The sequence below is a fragment of the Hyaena hyaena genome, unplaced genomic scaffold (genome assembly GCF_003009895.1).
Source record: "Hyaena hyaena isolate Hyena2069 unplaced genomic scaffold, ASM300989v1 scaffold_304, whole genome shotgun sequence".
NCBI lineage: Eukaryota > Metazoa > Chordata > Mammalia > Carnivora > Hyaenidae > Hyaena > Hyaena hyaena.
The window spans coordinates 487,902-511,177 of NW_024080937.1; the positions used below are offsets into that span (position 1 = coordinate 487,902).

General features: G+C 42.4%; 1 protein-coding gene across 2 annotated transcripts in view; it reads right to left on the reverse strand.

The window, feature by feature from the left end:
• The window catches only part of GAB1 (GRB2 associated binding protein 1), a 123,138-nt gene extending 106,268 nt beyond the window's left edge, over positions 1-16,870 (reverse strand). The window contains exon 1 of one of the 2 annotated variants that reach the window (XM_039248214.1): positions 16,549-16,870. In XM_039248214.1, the coding sequence (XP_039104145.1) occupies positions 16,549-16,620 (72 nt within the window). In that variant the 5' untranslated portion in view covers positions 16,621-16,870. The remainder of the gene's footprint in view (positions 1-16,548) is intronic. The other variant, XM_039248215.1, reaches the window with a different exon arrangement.
• Between the last annotated feature and the right edge of the window lie 6,406 nt (positions 16,871-23,276).

Genomic DNA, 23,276 nt, shown 5'->3' on the forward strand with positions numbered 1-23,276 from the left:
GAAATTACACGCACCTACTGCACACAGAGGGAGCAATGGCAGGTGGGAATGGCACTGGTCAGAAGCTTGCGCTCACGCCTCTGTCTGCCGAAACCAGCTGGCCTTGGACTCAGGGTATTTCCTAGCTTCAACTGCCTAGGGCCTCATTTTTTTCTCATTAGGAATAGGAAGAGTAATAAAAGTGTTTTTCCTTTCACTATGTTAAGAAAACCTGGAGTTTATCCTTCTTGAGTCATTTTCTTCTCCCTAAGGTTTTCAATAAAAATCCCAAAGTTATAAAAATGCATTCTGCTTTGGAAACATAACAGATTCCCTTTGAAAACATACATGAATGTTTTCAAGGCTAGAACCTTATTTGAAAGAGCAAAAATATTTCAATATTCATGTTCCAATTTACCTCAGTAAAAACATGGGTTTCTCAACAAGTACTGTTTCTCCAACTTAGGAATAAAAGCTAATTTCCTCAAAAATTTAGTATGTACAAAACCTATCATAAAAGAGTATCATGAATTGCTTAAAAATCATTGAAATTAGTAGGGAAATAGTAAACATTTAAATACATGTAAGTATTAACAACCGTACCTTAAAACAAATAAGTAACCAAGGTGCCAACGTACTATAAATTTTAAACCCATCTGTGTACATTTCCCAATAAAATATAAGTAAATATAAAATTATTATAAGGCTAAATATGTAGATTAACTTTTATAATAAATCATATATAATTATTAAAGAAAATTTGCCTCTAAGAACTTATAAAGGGTAATAAATTTGCTTACCTAAGATTTTACAATGTATTTTCCAAGTTAAACCCAAACCAGAAAATTTTAAGTTAAAATGCTCCCACTGAAATGTTATAAGCTGTATTTTTTTTAATGCTGCACTTGTATGGCTACTTAATGTTATAGTTCTCCCTAAGAGCGTTCATTCCTTATTTTCAGCAAATATAAATATTCACTGAAACATCTATCTAACATATGGATTGGAATAAATTATAGAGAAAAAATCTGAAAAAATTAGAAATATTAAGAGACTCCTAAGAAAAGAGGTTTACCAAGCATGCTTAAAAAGTACAGGAAAGCAAGGAAATAAGGTCACCTGCAACGAAGACAGCTAGTCGTGAGTCCTGCTTTCAATTCTTTGCACAGAGTAGATGTCCCAGGAGTCTAGCCTTTCTTGATTGCCAGCCTAAGTGGCAGAGGCTGGTTCTGGGGCTCCACCATATCCAGCAACAGCCCTTACTACTCTCACCTCAGGAGCCAAGTGATCTACTAACCAAACATACTTGGACTCACAGTGCAATGAGAGGGTGTGGTAGGCACTTCATATAATAACAGTAATGATACTCGACACTTACAAAGCAGATGTGGAGATTCTATAAGATCCTGTGAGCAGATGCACAGAGTCCATAAGAGGCTGAAGTATTCCTGAGCAAGTAAGTGGAGAAAAAAGAGAGCATGAAGGATGGTAAAAGAGAGGGAGGAAAAGATTAGCAAGCCAGTCAATACGATACCATAATGGTGAAAAGTTTTACAATAGCCTGGGTTCCTAGCATGGAAAAATGCACACTGACACAGATATAGTTGGAACAAAATAAAGAAAGAATGATTTAACAAAATCTGATAGCCACCATTTTGTAAGTAACTCTCCAAAATCCTTTTACTTCGGGTGGAGATGGGGAGGGGGGTGTCACAAGCTTTCCGTAAGGTAAATGAATAGAATCATAAAGTCGCCCTAAGGAACTCCTATGCCAAAAAAAAACAAAACAAAACAGAGATAGCTTTCTAGAAATGGACTAAGTTCAGTAGGCAGCCAGAAATAAACTAAGTGCTTTATTTCATTCCTCTGCTAAGACTAAATAACCACTTCCAACTAAACTAGTCCACTTCTTGACGTTTTCTAAATAGAGTCTGTCTTATCTGTCTCTCTTGTTCTCTTTCTCTAAAATGGACTTCAAAATCAAAGTTTAGATTTAAAGAGAGAAATTAGAATATACAGATTAAACACTCATACACACACAGAGACACACACACACACACACACACACACACACACACACACACTGAAAAACAAAAGAACTTCTTTAGTGGCGTATAATGCTTCGGTGCTCCTTTATAAATCGACCACATCTCAACTAACCAAAATTAGGGTGAACAAGACATGAATAATAAGGACAATGGGAAAGGGTATTTGAAATTAGAACTATTCTAGGAAATCTAGACCGTATTTTAATAATATGCTTTCAAATCCAAAAACCAGAATAACCAGAACTTCTGGTGAAGAGCTAATCCTTCTTCACCTTTCTTCCTTTGTCTTCCAGTCATTCATAAACTCTTGATTTGGGAATGCACATTCTTTTTTAAGTCTATAGTTACATAATACCTTCCTTGATTTAATAATGTCTTTGGAGCGTCTAAGTTAGGTACTTTCTCACATACTAACCTTTTTAAAATTTCCCTGTCACTTTTGTCTTCCACTAAATATATTCTCTTTAGAGGACAGTTTGATCTAAATCACTGCTAGAAAACAGTAAACACACAGAACTGCAGCATATTTCCCGTATCTGACAGTAGAGAGGCTAAAGTTACTTTCTGAGTTTTGGTTCTTGCCTTTCTATCATCCCACTCTTTATATGTATTTACTTCTATTGGATTTTCTTCCTTTTCCCTTTTTCCCTCCATGCCCAACTCAGGATTTCTCTAAGTATAATTTAAGGGATCACCTACATGAGAATCAGAAGGGACGTGAGTTAAAAAGTATTCTGGACTTCTACCTAAATTTACTAAATATCAGAAGGTGGGTAGGGCTCAAGAATCCTCATGTTAAAAGTTAGCCAGGGGATTGTTACACATGCTGAAAAAGTTTAAGGATGACTGCCCCAAGCCCTTAAGTCTTCCCAAGACACGAGGACTCAACTAACTATAAACAAGTACCATCAGAGCATCTGAGAAGAGAGAACATAATGGCAATTCTTTCTTCACCTTCCTTTTAAAAAGCAGGTGGAAGAGGCAAGAAAGCATGGAGAGTGGAACATGAGCTGAATGTGAGACATCAGCACAAATGCAGACTCGTCAGCCCTGCTCTGTGGCTACTGCCAATTACAGTAGCCAGACCTGCAAGAGGACTGATTACATGTAATTTATAAAAAGTAAACAAGCTGGGCGGCTTATGAACAATGAATGAGGATATTCAAGCCAAGAGGTAATAAAAATCATGAATAAATGACTCAACATCCCCCTCCCCACCCAGACAACGATTGATTGTATTCTGGCTAGAATTAGCAAGGACAAAAACGAGTATTTGGGTAATGATTTGAATGACAACAGACCATTTGAGAGAGATTCTGTCTATCAAATAAACCCTGGTGAAAGGTTACTAGGCAGCAGCTTCTGATGTGTTCACAAGCTCAGCTATCCCAGTGACTGTTCTCAACCTTACTGAGGTTAAAAAAAAAAAAAAAGTTTGGCTCCAGAGCTACAACAGAATCCTATACCTGAAATACAGTTGACCCCTCAAAAACACGGGGATTATTAGGGGTGTCAACCATCTGGGCAAGTGAAAATCTTGCATACAACTTCTTGACTCCTCCAAAATTTTACTGAGAGCCTCCTGATGACCTGATGCCTTAGCAATAAACTCATCGACTGAAACACATTTGGTTATAAGTATTATATACTACATCCTTACAACAGATCCTTTTTCTTCTTTTTTCGGTATTCCAGGCCACGTGGTTTGTTTTTCAAATTATTGCAAATCTCCAAAAATTTTGCAATACAGTCACTGAAAAAATTCCATGTCTGAGCAGACCCATTTGATTCAAAGGCATGTTGTTCAGGGGTCACCTGTATAGTTTCTAATGGGCACATAGAGAAATAAACTAAACCAAACACATGTAGAAACTAAGCTTTATGAAGAATTAGTCTACATAAGGGTTTCTCAACTTCATCACTACTGATATTTTGGGCTAGATAATTCGTTGTTATTGGAGTTGTCCTATGCAATGCAGAATGTTTAATAGCATCCCTGCCTCTACTTACTAGCAGCCACTAGTACCCCCAGTTTTTTTGTTTGTTTGTTTTTTTAAAATGTTTTATTCATTTCTAGGAGAGAGAGAGAGAGAGAGACAGCGTGAGCAGGGGAGGGTCAGAGAGAGAGGGAGTCACAGACTGAAACAGGCTCCAGGCTCTGAGCTGGCAGTCAGCACAGAGCCCGAAACGGGGCTCGAACCCACGAACCACGAGATCATGACCTAAGTGAAAGTCGGACGCTTAACCGACTAAGCCACCCAGGCGCCCCTAGTACCCCCAGTTTTGACAACTAAAAATGTCTCCAGGCATTCTCAAATGCCCCCTCTTGGGGCAAAATTACCTCCCTACTCCCACTAAAAACCACTGTTCCATGCAGAAACATCATGAAGAAAAATTCATATTAGTAAAAAGCTCACACAACATGTTTTTGACATCATAAAAAACTTACCATTTCTGCTTTTAAATATAAATCTAAAATATATACTTTTGAGTATATCACCCTATTTTTCCATAAATGTTTCTATTACCAGGGGCTAAAACACAAAATCTTAACATTGTTTTAATAAGCTATCCAAGCCATTATGAAAGGGACACACAATAAAATAACTGAGTAGGCGCAAGGTATTTATGCCCATCTAAAAGGGCCAACATATCCATCAGGCCCAGGAGGCACAGAGCTAGGGCCCATGAGACTTTTAGAAGCCCAGAGAAAGTGTTTTTACATTAATTTCTTTTAAAATCTAAATAAAAAATGAATATAATAACCACACCAGCTTGAAACATATCCATTTTCACAGTGACACAGATGCAAAGTACAATTTTTTTAACAGATGCTCACAGCCCACTAGGTCTATGTTGAGAGTAATGGTGGTGGGGGAAGTTCAGAGGAGGCTTCGGGGGCAGAGAACAAGCAGAAGTTGGCCTGGCTGTGACAGCAGACAGGCAAGGACCAAGAGCTCCCAGAGAAGAGAAGACCATGGGCAAAGGCCACATCGGCCCCACGGCCTCGGACGCGGAAGTTCAGTAAGCTGAAGCAAAGGGCAAGAGTGAGAAGGCAGCAACAAACACTGGGAGGCACACGCAGGCACCTCATCACAGCAGGCCTTGCAAGCTGAGAGAAGAGGTCTGGCTGCTCCTAAGGACAAAGGGACATGGCAGAGCAGCTGCAATCTGGGGAGCAGCATTCTCAGACTGTGTTTCAGAAGGCCATTCTGGCTGCCTCAATGGAGTCAGTTTGGAGGGGAAGTGGAAGAATGGAAGGGTAGAGGCCGCTAGTTTCTAGAGCAATCCAGAAGAAAGGCAAAAGGCACCTTGGGTAGCAAAGGTCAATTAAATCAAGAGAAATTTGAGAGGTGGAGGCACCTGGTGGCTCAGTAGGTTGGGCATCTAACTCTTGATCTTGGCTCAGGTCATGATTTTATAGTTCATGGGACTGAGCCCCATGTCAGGCTCTGTGCTAACAGCACAGACCTGCTTGGCATTCTCTCTCTCTCTCTCTCTCTCTCTCTCTCTCTTCCTCTCTGCCCCTTCCCCACTCACATACCTCTCTCTCTCTCAAACCAAATAAACAAACATTAAAAAAAGAGGTCTGGGAGGTAAAACTGACAGGACTTGTCACTGGCTGTGGAAAATGAGGGAAGAACAACACAGAACACCTCTGGTTTAAGACAAAAGACCAGGGATGTTAGAGTGACTGGCTGAGGGAACAGTGAGAGGACCAGCTTGAGTGAGAGGATGATAAGACCTGGTGTGGACATGCTGAGTCTGAGTTGCTGTGGGGAACCTAAACAGTCGGCAATCTAAGCAGTTAGATCCACAAATGTGGAGAAATGGATTGATAATACCTTCAAAGCATCTGTGTATAATTCAGGGCCGCTTAAGATCCAGAGATGGGCTTTAAAATTTTAGAAAATATTCAAGGCTATGATAACATTTACGTATAAGTTTGTAAGAATTCTGCAGAAACTGAGAGCTGAGAGCTTTCATCAAGTTTTCATAGGGGGTCACAAATTCACATCGGATGATGAACCACTAACAGCATGTAAGGGGAGAAGAGGCCATCCAGGGCTAGCACTAGAATACTGAAGAACTCCCACATATAAGGAGCCTGAGCCCGGTATCAGGAAGACATGGGAAAGAAACAGATTTTGAAAAAAAGGACTGGTCATCTCTCTAACAATGTAGTCAGAAGATCCATGAAAAGTAAGAGCTATAAAGTTCAAATCTAGTTCTGCTGGATTTGGCAACCTGGAGTCATTGGAGATCTCAGCAGGAACTGATTAGGTAAGGATAGTGGAAAAGGACCCAGGCTCTATTCCATTATGAAATGAGTGGCAGGTGAGGAAGAAGGAGCAGTCAACTGGTCAAAGCCCACTCAAGAGTCAGGCTAGAAAAGGAGGAATAAAAAGAGTCTCACTCCAGCTCCATCTTTGAAAATGGAATCCACCATTTAAGGTCTTGGTAAGAAATCTCTTACCACCTTCATTAAGCTTTCCCAGTGCTCCTGAGGTTACCTCCTTCCGCTAAATTCTTCTAGAGTCTTGTCTCAAACAATATAATAATATAATTTGCAATTATGATAATAATATAATTTGCAATACTGAGTGCATCCTATGTAGCATATAAACTCCCGAAAAATGAAGACAGTGCCTTCTTGGTCCTCTTCGGAATTCTTCACAGTACCTTGTTCATAGCGGGTATTCCCTCAGTGACTAAAGGATGTGACCCAAGAGGTGAGATATCTGGCTCTGCCAGAACAATTGGTAAACATGTATGAACTGGGACAAATCAGTCTCCCAGAGGCTAATTTTTCACTCCCTATAAAATGAGGAGGATGGATTCTTGACTAGGGAAGGAGATTTGTGAAAAACAGCTATTGTTTTGGTGATCACAGAAATCCAAATCCTTTGCATTTAAAAGCCAAAGGACATCCAAACAATACCTGAGAGAGAAATGGGTTAGAAAGGTTGAGAAACCACAAACTAGACGGTTTATGTATTTAGGTTTAAAACTCTATAATTATTTGATCATGCTGCTCAAGAGATCATGCAAAATATCACACTGTACATTTAGACACAGAGAACAAATGCTATCTTTGTCCTCTTGCAAGTAATATCCTATTACAAACACTAAAGAATGATAAATGAAAGCAAATTTTCTTTGTAAGGAGATCATGTGTACACACCTTCACCTGTGTATACTGTGGGTCATTATGAAAATCATCTAGAAAAATATATTAAATATATTAAGCTTTCTTTTCCTATTTACTTTTCGGCTATTAAATGAAGAAAAAGAAAGAATACCATTCAACAGCACCAGTTTAATTTTGCACCCCGTTCTTTGGAGATAAATGACCTATATACCAAATGAAGATTACTCAGAAGGCTTTGGTTTTATGTAACAGCATCACTAGGATCAAATTACCTTCCCAAATAGTTTGCATTCTTACCAGTTCAGTATTTCCTTTTACCTTTTCTCAACACTTCAAATATTTAAACCTGAAACTGTCAGGGAGAACTTGTAAAATTTAATACTCCTACACAACTTCAGGGTCAATTTTAACTTTGCCACAGGGTTGATTATAACTGCCAGAGGGAAGGGGGTTCAAATAATACCTCCTTAACTGAATGAGGTGATCATTCCTCTTCAAGTTCTACCTAACACCACTGGAATTCAAAACACTGGAGGGAGCGTTTCTTTCAAGAGTGCAAGATTAAAACTCCTCTCCTGCTAATCAAATGGTCATCCCTCTACCAGAAACACTTTCATCCTTGGCTGCTCTGACTCTGGCCAAGGCACTAAAGGGAATGTGTGATGGACTGGAGTTGAGAAAAGCACACTAGGTACTTAATTCTTTCATCAGGTAGTCACCTCAGGGAGGAGATCTGCTACGCGGAAAGTGGCCTGACCACATTTCCCAATACAGTAGTAACTAAAAACTGCATTTCAGGAGAGAAAAACAATCTGCATGCTGGGTGGAACATTATTGTTCCCAGTCCTGATTACCACATTACAGGGACAGAAATAACTCCCCACTTTTAGAGAAAAGAGGAAAGAATGTATGTGTAAAGATTCTAACACAAATACTCTGTGATACTGGTGGCAGGGCTTACATTACAGAGAAAGAAGTGAAAACAAAGAGAAAAAGAGCAAGTTAGACAGAGACCCACAGGACAAGGAGTGCTTTTACCTTTCTCCCACTTAAAAAAAGTTAGCAAATAAAATGTTACAGCAACTGGTTAATTGATGTATTAAAAATAAAAATAAAGGGGTGTGCCTGGCTGGCTCAGTTGGTAGAGCAAACGACTCGATCTCGGGGTTGTGAGTTTGAGCCTCCGAATGGGTTTGGAGATTACTAAAAAAAATAAAATAAAAATAAACTAAAAACAGAACAAAAATAAAAAACAACAACAACGACAGACTGAATTCTCAAACCTTCTCCTGATAGCTACTGTCCTACGTCTTTATTTCACAAAAGCAAACCTCTTGATTAATATTATACTTACCTGCTCATTTCATGTATAATAGCTAAATATCTCTGGACAATACCAACAAATAGTCAACATAACCAAGCAACAGGAAAGTAATGTACAAAGCCTTGGCATTAATGGTCATTTTTCCCCCTCTTCAGACCACAGGATGGATGCCTTCCTCTCACTTTTTTCTTGAAATGTAAAGTGGAATTTTGATGTTTTCTTTTTCCATGAGTGCCATTCTTAAAGAATATATAAAACTATGTTCAAAAACTGTAAACTATATGAGTCAAAGAAAAACTATAAAGGGAAAAGAAAAACAATGAACAGGATAGTTAAAGCAAAGTTTAGTATTTTTCTTCCTTTAAAAAAAATGACCTAAGATTTTTACATTGAAAAGAGATGTTTGGACTCATGTTTGGACTCTCTGGTATATTGTTTTTAATTCATGGAACAATGTAGCCATTTGTTTTTTTTTTTCCTTTTAGGACATTTTTCATTTCTTTTTGAATACACAGGAATTTTTTAGGCCAAGTATGAATTCAAAGTAAAAAGATGAGAAAAAGACACACCACCATAAGAAAAACTCGTGGTGAATTTGGCATTCTTTCCAGTATATAAAAATAAAACCCAGTTTAGAAAGATGATAAAAATTTCTGAAATACACAGAAAGGAAAGAACAATCAAATGGTAGAAAAAAATTTAAGATAACTCACATTTCCTCTTCTGGAAGCTCTATTTCTTTGTAACTTACATCTTCATGTGCAGTTTGCATATAGCAGCTCTGCTAAAAACAACCACATGGAAAATTTTTGTTCCAGATAAATACTGCAGGACGGGGCTTGGCAGCTACAAGTTGTAATCAGAACGCTTCAAGAGCGAATGTAACAGAGATAACAACCAAACGTGTATTTCGGTGCACAGTGTTAACTATTTTTTACAAAGCAGGCTATGAGAGGGTCAAAAGCTGCTGAGTTCTATTTCATATGCATTTAGCAATGAGAATTCTTTTCTTCAGTCAAGGAGAATTTTGTACATATGAATAAAAGAACTGCTTAAAGTATAAAAGACTTTCTTTTCCAGCTCAGTTATTCTTGTATTAAGGTGTTCACATGTACAAGCCTGGAATGGTCAAAAATGCCCAGTTCCTAAAGTGACTTTTCCCAGTAATTCCACAGGCCTGAACTGCCACCTACTATTCAGTAAGACATCCCAGCCATCTAGTTGGCAATTGAAGAGGCTACTTATTTAAAGGATGTGGAAATCCACTGTACAAAGAACCACTCTTCCCCAGGAGTAATCTAAAAGAAGAAAAGAATGCTAATTTCATTTGTGCTTGTAGCCAAAGAGGGGAGGAAAAAAAAAAGACCTGTGACTTGATAAGTTTCCTGTACTCAAATCCACACAGGGAGATAAAAGGAGTCACACAGAAACGTTGTGACGTTCAAGCCAAAGTTCAAATGGCAAATTCAGATGAAGCTCCAAGTTGGTGGAAGTTAGCCACCATGTTAACGTGAGGAATGTGAAATGAGAGAACCCCTTCCATCAACAGTCAGAGGGGGTTTAATGAGACCCAGTGGTGTTCTTCTCTTTCCTCCAACACTAGCTGGCACTCACACAGCTGGGCTAAGATGGCTTCCAAACTCCAAAATAAGACACTAGCCCAAGGCAGCGCTGGCCCTCCTGCTGGGACTCAGGAGCAAACGAATCAAAGGCTCTTTTATTCTCCCTCCCACCAGAACATGCTCCCTCTCTGTTGTAAACTAAACGCTTGCCAGAATGAATTATTTAGCTCAAAACAGACATAAAGAAATCTTAAATAACACATGTCCCCTGGAATTTGAATAAGCTCAGGTGACCAAACGGAGTTGTTTTGTTTGTTTCTAGTCTGACACATAAAACTCACTTGCGGTCAGGATGCCATCAGGAGCATTAGGTCATGGCAGAAACAGAAACTTCTCAAACTAGATGTTACAGCTGACATCTAAACTCCATGCTTGAAACTGAGGTGTTCGGAAAGGCGTTCCCTTCACTAGGATGTCTAAACTCAACACAAAGTCTTCGTTCTTCCTTTAAAACCAGGCTTCCCTCAGGATTTGCTATTTCTGCCAGCAGTACCTCAGTTCTTCCAAGAACAGAGCCTGAAAATTCGTCTGTGAAGTCTTCCCTGGCAGCCCCCTTCCATTCCCTCCCAGTCTGAACTCTTAAGCAATTATTATCTGAATCATTCATCTGGCAAGTAATCATATATGGCCTTATAACATATGTCTTGTAAAATGATTTAAATGTAGGTGCATTTACAGCTTGTCTTCACAAATAGATTAGAAACTCCTTGAGGGCAGGGAGTGGGCCTTTCCCTCCATTGTATTCCACACAGGACATATTACAAAAGCTCCAGAAATACCTGTTTATTCAGTCAACAGGTACTTGTTGCTCCTCTATTCTGCGCCAGGCACTGCTCTGGGTGCTAGAGTCACAGCCATGGCACCTGCAGCAGGACGCAGCAGGCCCGTGCTCAGTGAGCCTATGTTCTGTTAAAGCAAACCTTGGAGGGGCCCCAAAGAACTCTGCTTAAGCAGTTCCTAATAAATCCACTAAACCATTTAAGATGAACAAGAAGTTAAAATTTATTTCCAAAAAGAAGAGGCCTACTAAGAAGCTCCTCACTGTGACTCTCACTTCCAAGCAAATATCAAAGTAATGTTAAGCCACAAGAGTTTAGAATATAGATCTTTACAACAGTTCCCCATTTTACAGATGAGGAAACTGAGGATCAGACTGGTCAAAGTATCAGGTGGATAATGGCAAAGTCAAGTCGAATCCTAGGTCCTGACAGTCCAAGTTTCCTTCCACAGAAGCACAATTTACCCCCAAAACACATCAAAATTAAAGCAGTAGTCTACTTGCTGTGATGTCTCTGCTCCTGTGTTAGCTTCTGTAAGAAAAGTAGGAATGATGACAAAGTTCTGAATCTGTCACCTCTTAAACTTCCTCAATCTGCAAATCATCATGATCTTATCTACATTTTATGTTGACTACAAAATATGAAATTTTAGTCATAAAAAGGGCTTTGTCATTTTATCTTTCTTATTTTTAAAACAGAGTCAATAATGACAAAGCACACAGAAATAACCAATTCGGCTAGCAACCAGATTATCCAAGTATAACTCTTGTCATCTTTTTAAAAACTGATCTTTTAAAAAAACTTAAAAACCAATTTTTAAAACACAATTCTAAAACCACTTTCAAACTGACAGAATTTCCTATTTTTTTTTAATGTTTTTTATTTATTTCTGAGAGAGAGAGACAGCATGAGCAGGGGAGGGTCAGAGAGAGAGGGAGACATAGAATCCGAAACAGGCTCCAGGCTCCAAGCCAGCTGGCAGCACAGAGCCCGATGCGGGGCTCGAACCCCAGGAACCGTGAGATGGTGACCTCAGCCAAAGTCAGAAGCTTAACCAACTGAGCCACCCAGGCGCCGCCCCCCTAATGGTTATTTTAAATCCCTAAAGGCAACAATCAGACTTAAGAATCTGGCAAGTTTTACATGGAGAATTCTGTACTCATCATTAAGTCCAGACAAAATGAAAGAATGAACTATTATTACCTGTCATAAAGGCTTAATGTAATTGGTAGTTGATGATCTTTGTTAATAGAAAGTGTTCCTGCCACATTAGAAAAGGTAAAAAGAAAACATTAAGAATTTGAATGGAATGTTTACGAAAGTGAAGTTTTCCAGAAAAAAAAAAATTCCTTCAACAGAATAATTACGCTCCTTCAGTCACTATAAGCAAAAGCTTCAGAATCCCTTGATTGCTACTGGTAATTAGAAGAAAAAAAAAAAAGGTGCTAGAAGAGCTTCCAGACATCACAGTCCCATTTGCTGTAGTGAAACTACTGAAAAGGACAGCCTGCCTGTCTGTGTCCCTTTCCATCATGTAAGGTGTCAGATGCCCACCCAGAGGAAGAGGCTATTTCTGTTTCTAGGCCCATTTCCAAAAACCAGGGGCATGTTCTGGAAGTCCAGACAAGAACCCTCCTATTAACTGACAGCTAAAGAGTGGAGCCCAAGCTGGGTGCAGATTACACACCCAAGAACTGGCCAAGGTCTTACTCCCAGGCTGGCTGGCAGCTAAGATGCCACCTTGGCCTAGCCTCAGAAGTAGGTTCTCCTGCTGAGACTGCACACCTGCCCAGTGCTGATGGCTGGGCCGTGGGGGAGTGCAAATTTGGTGTCCAGAGATGAGGCAGGCTATAGGGAAGCTCCCCCTACAGTAATATGGTGATAGCCAGCTGGCTTCAATCAATCCTTTGTTTTCAGACTTACATTTTATCTCAGCTGAAAGTTCAAGTCCTGATGAAAATCCTACCATTATTTCAAGCATCTGATTTGTCTTTAAATAACTCTTTTAAAAAAACTGAGCATCACTGTTTAACGCATATTACCAAGAGTTTACTTGTTCTCTGTAACCCTAGTGATGGTGATCTGTAAATGATTCCATTCAGGTCCTTAAAGTAAAAAAGCAGCTGTTTAATATATAACACAGGACAAAAACCTAAACACAGTAGTCACAAAATTGAAAGAAAGCATGAGCATTTTCACCTCCACTTTAAGTAGACTTCAAAAAATTGACAGAGAATGAAACACATACAAGAGGTTCTTATTCTTTTGCAAATAAATATAGAAAGAAAATAAAACAAGATGAAACGGCTAGAGGAACTACTCACTACTCCACCATTCATCTCTTTTATGTCCCTTTTACTCTCTTTAGGAAATTCAAGAAAAGCTTTCATATAAGATGAACACACTAGTGTGCAAAGACAACAATGCTGTGTAAGTTGACTCTGCAAGAGTAAACATAAAATGGAGATGTAAAGGGAATGCAACGGGACCATAACGTGAAATGACTTTAACGATAAAACTAAAACAATTTTTTATCACATAAAAGCCCTTAAGGATCATCTTAATCAATGTCTGAAATACCCTATAAATACTGTAAACAGCAAGACAACTGTCAAAATCCCGTGGGCCAAATGTTCCCCAACAGAATCAATGCTCAAAGTCCCTGATGTCTCATTTAACAATTAACAGTACCACTCATCCAAGATATCTTTTCACAGCAAATTCATTCATTAAAAACCATTATCAAGTAACATTTTGCGTATTGGATAGCCAACAATGTTTCCTTTTAACCTTTATTTTCATAAAGATTTAAAAGAATTTTTTTAACATTTATTTATTTTTGAGAGACAGAGCTTGAGCAGGAAAGGGGCAGAGAGAGAGGGAGACACAGAATTGGAAGCAGGCTCCAGGTCCCAAGCTGTCAGCATGAGGCCCAACACCGGGCTCAAACCCACGAACCATGAGATCATGACCTAAGCTGAAGTCTGACGCTTAACTGACTGAGCCACCCAGGCGCCCCTTCATAAAGATTTTATATGAAAAGAAAACAAGCATAGGAAATCATGTATATATGAATGTCTTTGAGGGTCAAAGCTAGCTTAGCAAAAACAATCTGAATTGAATACCAAAGCCAAAAGATCAAAAATCTGGGTCTAAATCTGGGCAACCAAACTGACAGCTCCAATAGAAGAACAACCTCATTTTAACTTGTAATATTCCAGTCATCCTCAGGGACCCTTTAAATTCCGGTAGCACCCTGCACACTGTCTTCCTGGGCCACATCCATGTACAAAGAAAACACTAATGCTCAGCCAGGCAAGAAAAGTCCCCACCTGCCCCCGAGCTGTAAAGCATACTCTTCCCCTTGTTGAAAACACAACTTAGGGATCCTGCTCTGTCTCTGAAGTATTCCCACGGTTTCGGACTACACTGAGCCTGTTCCTCAAAACATCTATTTAGAAAAATAAATAACAGCTTGGGCACACAATCTGAAACCACTTTATGTTGTTGGCTCACTTTTTCATATTCTTGTCTCATTTCCCCGAAGACTCAGAAAACTGCTTCAAGGGTCTTATGTTTCTTTAGCATTGCACATCTGATGCCTAGCTCGCCTCTTCCTTGCATTCTAAACTAATATTCATAGACTCCTAGAAAGCTATAATCAGAAAGGAGCTTTAGAGAGGATTCCGTCTGCACTCCACTTGAAATGAACTAGATTACAGTCATTACCCTTTCATAGCCCAGTAAGGCAGATCTGGGTTCAAATCCTATCTGTGGCATATTCTAGATACCGAAACTGTTTTCTCATCTATAAAAGAGAAATAATAACTACCTCATAAAACTGTTGTAATGATCAAATAAAATATAATACTTTTTTTTTTTAATTTGGACTTTTCATTTTCTTTACCCTTGTTAAGACAATCTTTTAGGCTGATTTTCATCCGAGGTTATAGTACATTTAATTGCAAGCCCAAAGGGCAAGGTTTTTTCCCTACTGTATTTTCTAATCTTATGGTGCCTAGTCCAGTGCTAGGCATCTTTTGAGAGAGCCATAAACCAACCATGTCCAAGAATGCATTAAATCTCTATAATCACTGCCTTTTCTGGCAAATGTACTATCCTTTAGTTTCTTCCCAGAACCTACTTAGGTCTATGTGTTGCCTAACCTGTGCCTCTCAAAATAAACACACCTCTCTCCCTACTCCCTCTTCTTACACACACACACACACACACACACACACACACACACACACACACCCTTTTTTAGAACCAAGAACTGAAAAAAACCACTGCCTCCCCCAAATTTTGCAAGACGGTCGGCATTTACCAGAATATTCAGGTAAACTGTTTTAAATACAAAGAGACAGGATTTAGAAAGGCTCAAGATTTCTGGAGAACTTTCTTCGGATATGTGGCATCAAGTAAATGAGAATTACTTGTCTATAACAAAGGCTGGCAGAAGATGAACCAGAAACCCATTGGTGAATCGGTGAAATTAAATATTGCACTTCACCATCCAAGCAGTGACTAATAGGATTAATTTGGGCTCTAATATGGGGTGTAAATATCCTTCAACGAGATGCAAGTTCCATTGGAAGTGCTGGCACTGACCGTGAATTTATATTTAACGGGGCATACATTTTACTTTTGAAAACACACAGTGCTAGAAAAAACAATGGCTCCATATGCCAGGACAACGTGTCATTTCTTTCCTTCGCAAGGGGCAGCGACAAAAGAACCAATGGGTGAGACGGAGGGAAGATTCTGGACCCCTGAAGAGAACACAGATTTCCACCAAAGTAAGGTTGGTTCTTTCAAGGAATATTTTTAACAGCTAAAATGACCCAACACACAATCAGCATCTTGTATCAATTACACACATGCCATTTGTGTAACCCTGGTGGCCTGGAAAAGGACCACAACACACAGAAATTCTACTGGCCGCAGCTGTCCCCCCCCCCCGCCCCCCGCGAGGCTTGACAGCGCGTCCAAGGCGCCCGAACACCAGCCGCCAGGCTCCCCCCAGCGCCCTCCTCTCGCAGCGAACTGCCAAGACTCTCCGGCCAAACTCCACAGTCCCAGTATTCAAAACCGCGAAAATGCGAACCCTCGCTAAGCAAACGGCAGGGCGCGTAGTAACTTTTCTTTCTCTTTTGCACGGATCGGGGATGCTGGTTTCTAATACCACAGCCTCCCGCACGCAACGCGCCTCGAGGGGGGAAGACTGGAGAGCGGAGCACAGGGTTGCTGACTAAAACCTCAGCGGTTTTCCCACTGCGGGAAATTCAGTATAGAGCAGCCCCAGTGCGATGAAACGCAGATATAAAGACAGGAGAATCTCTTCCCCTGACCTCCGCTACAAGGAATAATAAACACACGCAGCAGGCATTCGGTGGAAATCCCGGGGCCTCCCACGGGCCGATGAGGCCCGCGAAGCAGGCCGTCTGGAATCTGGAGGAAGAAAGTTAGCGGGCAGAGAGAAGGGAGGCCAGGGCGTGAGTGGACAGCTTCGGTCCCGAGCCCGCCGAGGAAGGGGCTGAGGGGAAGCAGATGGGGGACGAGGTTGAGGAGCCCGTCCCACGCGCGACCAGGGCAGGGGTGCGGGCGCGGAGGCCCACGGAGCGGCGGCCGGAGCTCTACTTACATAACGCTTCAACTTCTTCTCCGGGGGGGACTTGCGGAGCCATCCCGAGCAGACCACTTCGCCGCCGCTCATCGTGCGCGCCTCTCCGGCTCCGGGCCGGGCAGCGGAGGGGCGGGCGGGCGGGCGCGCTCCCGACACAGCCGACGCCTGCCGCCGGCGCAGACAGGCTGGGACCTCGCTCTCCCGAGGCGCCGCCGGGGCAGACGGGACGCTCCGCGGCGCGCTGGCTCTGCGTGTCCGAGTGTCTCCCGCGCGGGTCCGCGGACGTGAACAGCGGCGGGTAGCGCCGTCAAGGCCGCCACCTCCGGGCAGGGGTCGCCGCCGAGCCGAGGGCGCCCCGGCCTCCTCTCAGCGCGCCCGCCTAGCCGCCACGCGCGCCGTCCCGCCGGCCGCCTCAGCAGCGCTCGGGCTCAGCGGCACTGCGCCCCGGCACGGAGTCGAGCCTCGGTCCCCTGCGCTCCGCCCCCTAGGAAAAGGACCTCCCCAGAGCTCTTTCCGAAACAGACACTACGTTGCACGCGCGCACACACACATACACTCACACTCACACAATGCCCCGCGTGGCGCCCACTCTGGCTCGCCCCTCTCGGCTTCGGTGCGCCCGGCGAGATCCTCTCCTGCCCCCTCCTCTGGAGAGGGTGGGTCACTTCCCGGCGGCGCCGGGGAAGCGGCGGGCACAGAATAAAGAGAGAAGCCGCGAGGGTCTCGTCCTGGGCCACGCAAGGAGCCGCCCGGGTGGCGGCGAAGCGCGGGGCGTCGCTGGGCGGCGGGCGCAGGGCAGGGCGCAAGTCCCGCCTGAGGGTGGGTCCGTTCGTGCCGCCGCCGGAGAGGGCGGGGAGCGGCGGAGGAACAAGGCGCTCGGCTGCTCGGCTCCGGGGACCGACCCCACTGTCCCGTCCCCTCACGCTCCTCCCGGGCCGCCTCCCCCACCGCGGGGCGCGCTGCAGGGTCAGAGCGGCCCGGCCCCCGGTCCCGATCCCTCCCTCTCCCGGCCTCCCCGTCCCCTCTTCCTTTCCTCCTCCCCTTCCCACGTTCGGGCCGGCTCCGGTTTCAGCCCAGACTTTCTCTGAAACTCCGCCGAGCGCTTCCAGCCAAAACAACAAGGGCCGCGGGCGGAGGGAGCGGACGGAGGGAGGGAGCGAGAGAGAGGGAGGGAGCGGGAGTCCGAGAGGCACCCTGGGATCTGTAGTTCAGGAAGCTGGAGCGGGGTCCTCGGCCACCCAGCGGCGGCCGCGGCCGGAGCCCCCAACTGGCACCTAGTCTGGGAAGGCGGCCGAGGCCTTGGCGAGGCCGGCGCCGCCGGGGCTCGGGCCCTGGGAGGAGCGAGGAATGTTCGAGCGTCAGTTTGTGGTTTGCCATGTTGGCTCTGTCGAACGTCAGTTTAGAATTTGTACTGAACACAAGATCAGGAGTTTGGGGCGGGGGGGGGGGGGGGGCGTTTCTCCACTTGACAGCCTGCAAATCACTGCAGCTTGGAGGGAGACCGCGACCCAGATCCCGGCCCGGAAGACTTCAGGACGAGAACGGGAGGGGGAGGGGGAGCGTGCCATTCCGACTAGCCTGGCCGGGCGACACAGGGGTACCCACCCAGGCTGACGTGGGCTGGTCCCGGGAGCAGGCCTGCGGAGTGGTGGGACTGCTTCGTGTGCCGGAGTATTTGACCGATTCTGTCTGTAGGACGTGTTAAAGTCTCGCATTCCCTCCGTTTGTTGCCAGTGTCTTCCACTTGACTTTGTATTTGTTTAAAATCTACTCCTGGAATGTTGGACTAGAACGGGGACACTTACCGGATGCCCTAGTTCTATTTGCCGACTTGTGTGTGTTTTACAATTATGACACTTGGTCCTGAGCTTAACATTGTCCTGTAGTAGAAATATCTTTTCCAGTCTATTTATGAAAAACAAACCCCTGAAACAAATTTCAGAAGATAGTATAATCAAATAAAAGCGCTAAGGGGCGCCTGGGTGGCTTAGTCGGTTAAGCGTCCGACTTTCGCTTAGGTCATGAACTCCCGGTTAGTGGGTTCGAGCCCCGCGTCGGGCTCTGTGCTGACTGCCGGCTCAGAGCCTGGAGCCTGTTTCAGTCTGTGATTCCCTCTCTCTCTGACCCTCCCCTGCTCATGCTGTCTCTCTCTCTCCTAGAAATAAATAAAAACATTAAAAAAAAAAGGGCTAAAAAAACTAGGAGATAAGTTAACACAGACATTTGTTTATTAACACGACATTCATATTCTGGAGTTCCTCTCTTTCTGAAAATGTACAATTGCAGTAGAGAATTGGTGCTGTGGTAGTGACAAAGATCCCTGCATTCAGGGAGGTGACCTTCCTATGGTGGCATAGGATCCTAAACAAAGGGTCAGCATACCTGTGGCGATAAATGGTGTGTGCCTTGAGGGCGAAAACTGGTGTGTGTTTGTTCCCCTGAGGGAAACAAATACAGTAAGTAATGTGAAAGAATACCGGGCGGGGTGGACTCAGAAGGGATGAGAGGGAAGTTTTCCGTGAAGGGGCATTTAGACAGATTTGTAGGATAATTGTGAAGAAAGGAGAATCAGACTTGTTTTATACCAAGTTAAAAGGGATAACCGTGAGGAGGGCAGAGGGAAAGAACAAGCAAAGGGGCTTGTTTTTCTTAACTTGTAGGGCTTTTTTTTTTTTTTTAATATTTTTATTTATTTCTGAGAGAGAGAGAGGCAGCATGAGCAGGATAGGGTCAGAGAGAGAGGGAGGCACAGAATCTGAAGCAGGCTCCAGGCTCTGAGCTGGCAGCACAGAGCCCGATCTGGGGCCCAAACCCACGAATCATGACCTGAGCTGAAGTCAGACGCTTAACTGACTGAGCCACCGAGGCGCCCCTTGTAGGGCTTTTTAGAACATCAGTGATTGTAATTCTTATAGCATCTCATAATAAAGCAATGCTTTTAAAGTGTGTGAATACAGATATTGTCACAAGTCCAAAGGAAACTAAATCATGGGGTTGGTTTTTCACTTCTCCCATTGGAAGTGTGTATGTACATAGAGTCAAAAGTATTCATAATTAACATGTATTAGTTCACTGTTCTGTAGTTAATTGTTGGCTTTAGAAAAATTATCACTATCTCCATTTCTGTTATAAAGTTCTTTAAATGGAAAATTGTAATATATCTTATACCATGTAGCTCTTCAAAATTCAAATAATCTTTTCTTTATTTCAAATAAGGGATTCAATGACCTTATTTCTATGAGGTAGGAGAATATTTGCAGAAATCTTTTAAGTATATTCCCTATGTTCAACTGTATTGTTTTAGGTGTGTATTTTTAGAGATCAAACAAGGGTTGAGGAAAGGTTGTAGATACATCTTCATGCATGTCTTTTAGAAAGAAAATTTACATTATTTTTACATTGTCTGCCATTATTAGATTATCTGTTAAATCAGATTTTATATCTTTACGTATTAAAATGTATGCTAAAAAAAGTTATCACACATGAGTATCTTAAATTTCATTCGTACAGCAAATATTTACAGCACATCCTAGTATGTGCACGTCCCTGAGGACCTGGATACAACAGGGAGGAAAGCCAGCCCTACTCTTGCACTCCAATACTCTGGGAAAAAAAAAACATTTTACAGTCATAAGCCCCATAACGTCTACAATACAGTCATGTGTGGTGTGAAATGGTGTGAACTAAAATAGAGACTGATATAGGCATGTAACAGGAGAATCTACCCCCGGTAGGAGAATGGCTGGGGAGTGATAGACTTCCCTGAGGAAGAATCTTAACCTGAGATTCTCACGTTGAGGAGAGTTAACCTGGCAAAGTAACAGAGTATTCCACACAAAAGAGAAACTGCTAAGTGCACAAGTCCTCAGGCTAGAGGGAGCTCCTGAGGACCTGGATGAAGGCAGCAGTGAGGCACATGCAAGGGACATTGGACTGGGTGAGGTTCCATGCAAGGGACAGTTTGCACAGATGCTTTGCAGATTAAACTTTTTCTTAGAGGAAATGATCATGTCATTTCCTGTGATTCAGATCACCTCAAACAATCCCTACTATGGACTTTGTCATTCATCTCCAGCATCCTACTTTAACCACATATCTTCCAACTTGACCTTTCAAGATCTTCCTATGTAATCTTAACAGCTTTCTTAGCCTATTCCTAGCCTAGTAACACCGTTTTCTTTCTCATGATCCATCAGACTTCTCCTTTCTCCATTTCCTCCCTTATCCAGTTTAAATTTCGTGGCCCACATTTTTAATGACACCATCCCAACTCCCAAAACCCAACTGTGGATGAGCCCAACTCTACTTTCATCTACACCCAAGCAACCAAGTGCTATTGGAGAGAATCACCAAATCACCCAAAGTGGCATCTCTATAAATTCATGCAAAAACCTCAAGTAGATCCTCAACTATCTGCAGGGACAGATCTTAATTTTCTGGGTCCTGAAGCTTATATAGTTTGGAGAGTCCTTGTAAAGGCAAGGAATATACAATAACAAATATAAAATTAGGATGAATATGTATTTAGAATGAAAAAATTAGTCACAAACGTATTACTGGAGCCATGGAGATACAGATGCCTTTCTTTTGAGATCTCTATAATGATTTACCAGAATCCTTACACAGATCTGATTCCTGAGTGCATCCGTTTCCCCTCCCAACTAAGACACTCCACCTCTCCCAGCAGCTCCCTACTCTCACGGGAGCCTGTAAAATGAGTGGCCCAGCACTGAAGCTTCATTAGTTTTATGGATGTCCCTGCTACCTGGCAGTCCCACTTTCTCTATCTGGACAGTATACTAGCCTATCATCTGCAAAAACTTGTCATTAAAAAAAAAAGACAACAGCTTTATTCAGACATAATTCACATACCATGAAATTCACATTTTTAAAATGCACAATTCAGTGATTTTTAATATACTTACAAAACTCTTCAACCTCATTACTTATTTCAGAATATTTCAGTGCCCCAAAAAGAAACCCCATTAGCAAAGAAATTCCCACTAGCAGTTATTCCCCATACCCCCCTCTACCCCAGCCCCTGACAACCACTTAATCTTTCTGTTTGCTTCCTTTGGACATTTATATACATGGAATAATACAATAAGTGGCCCTTTGTGACTGGTTTCTTTCAATTAGCATAATGTTTTCAAGGTTTATCCATGTTGTAGCATATATTAGTACCTCATTCCTTTCTATTATCAAAGAATATCCCATCGTGTGGATAAAAAAACCATATTTTGTTTATCCATTTATCAATTGATGGGCATTTGGATTGTTTCTACTCTGGCTATTGTAAATAATGCTCGCAATAACTCTTAAGCCTTTTTCAGACTTCTCAAATTTCTACAACCCCCCCCATATCCCCCCATCAACCGAAGAAGATCTTTCTTATAGCATCACCAGATTGCCATCTTATATTTCTTTTTTTTTTTTTAAATGTTTTATTTATTTCCAGGAGAGAGAGACAGCGTGAGCAGGGGAGGGTCAGAGAGAGAGGGTATCACAGACTGAAACAGGCTCCAGGCTCCGAGCTGGCAGTCAGCACAGAGCCCGACGCGGGGCTCGAACCCATGAACTGCGAGATCCTGACCTAAGCGAAAGTCGGACACTTAACGGGCTAAGCCACCCAGGCGCCCCTGCCATCTTATATTTCTTTTCAGACTTTCAGACGGAAAGTCCTTCAACCTGTAGCCATTAAATATGCAAACCTGCGTACTATCTTCACTCCTACTCTCTCTTTTTCCGACAGAAAATAGAGAACATTACTTTCTTCCTACAAAAAGCCAATCCCTCCACTTATGCCTTGGATTTCTTCATCCCACTGCACCTTCTCAAGAACCTCACCCTATAAATGATCTCTTCTTTCTTTATCTAAATAGGCTCAATGTAGTTCTTTCCATCACCTTTTGTGTATGTATGTATTCCAATAAAGTTTTATTTACAAAAGCTAGTGGTCAACCAGATTTGGCAAAAGGGCCATAGTTTGCCAAATTTTGCTTTATGTCATCATGATCTGATCAGGTGCACATTAACACACACTACAGTTTTTAAAGTGGAAATGAACCGTTACTATAATGCCTTTTAAAACAGGTATTGTGAGGGGAATCTTATATGAAATTGCTGATAACATGCAATTGCAGATTATTTCATTCTTCCCTAATGTCAGCACTATTCTTCTGAATAAACTACCATATACTTAAAACGATAATTTACTACATTGTAGGTGACAAAAGATTATGGGCAATAGATTGCAGTCCTCTTCAGTTTTAATTGAAATCTGAGTTAAATTATCCATCACATTTTAAACATACATCGCTTCTGTTAAAACAAGACAATGTGAGGGACACCTTGGTGGCTCAGTCAGTTAAGCTTCTGAGTCTTGATTTTGGCTCAGGTCACGATCTCATGGTTCGTGGGTTCAAGCCCCTCACTGGGCTCTGCGCTGATAGCACAGAGCCTCCTTGGGATTCTCTCTCCCCCTCTTTGCCCCTCCACTGTCTCAAAATAAATAAATAAACAGGTAAATAAATAAATAAATATTAAAAACAAAATGATGTGAAAAGCTTTCTACATCTTATATTTCTTTTCAGGTACCAGGTCTTCTCTCTTCTCTCACAGCCAGACTACTATTAAGTGCGGCCATAGTTTCTATCTCTAGTTCATTTTCCATCACTCCTCAACCTCCTTCAATCTGGCTACCATCCCAATTTCTCTCTTTTAGTTGCCAACGTCACCAGTGACCC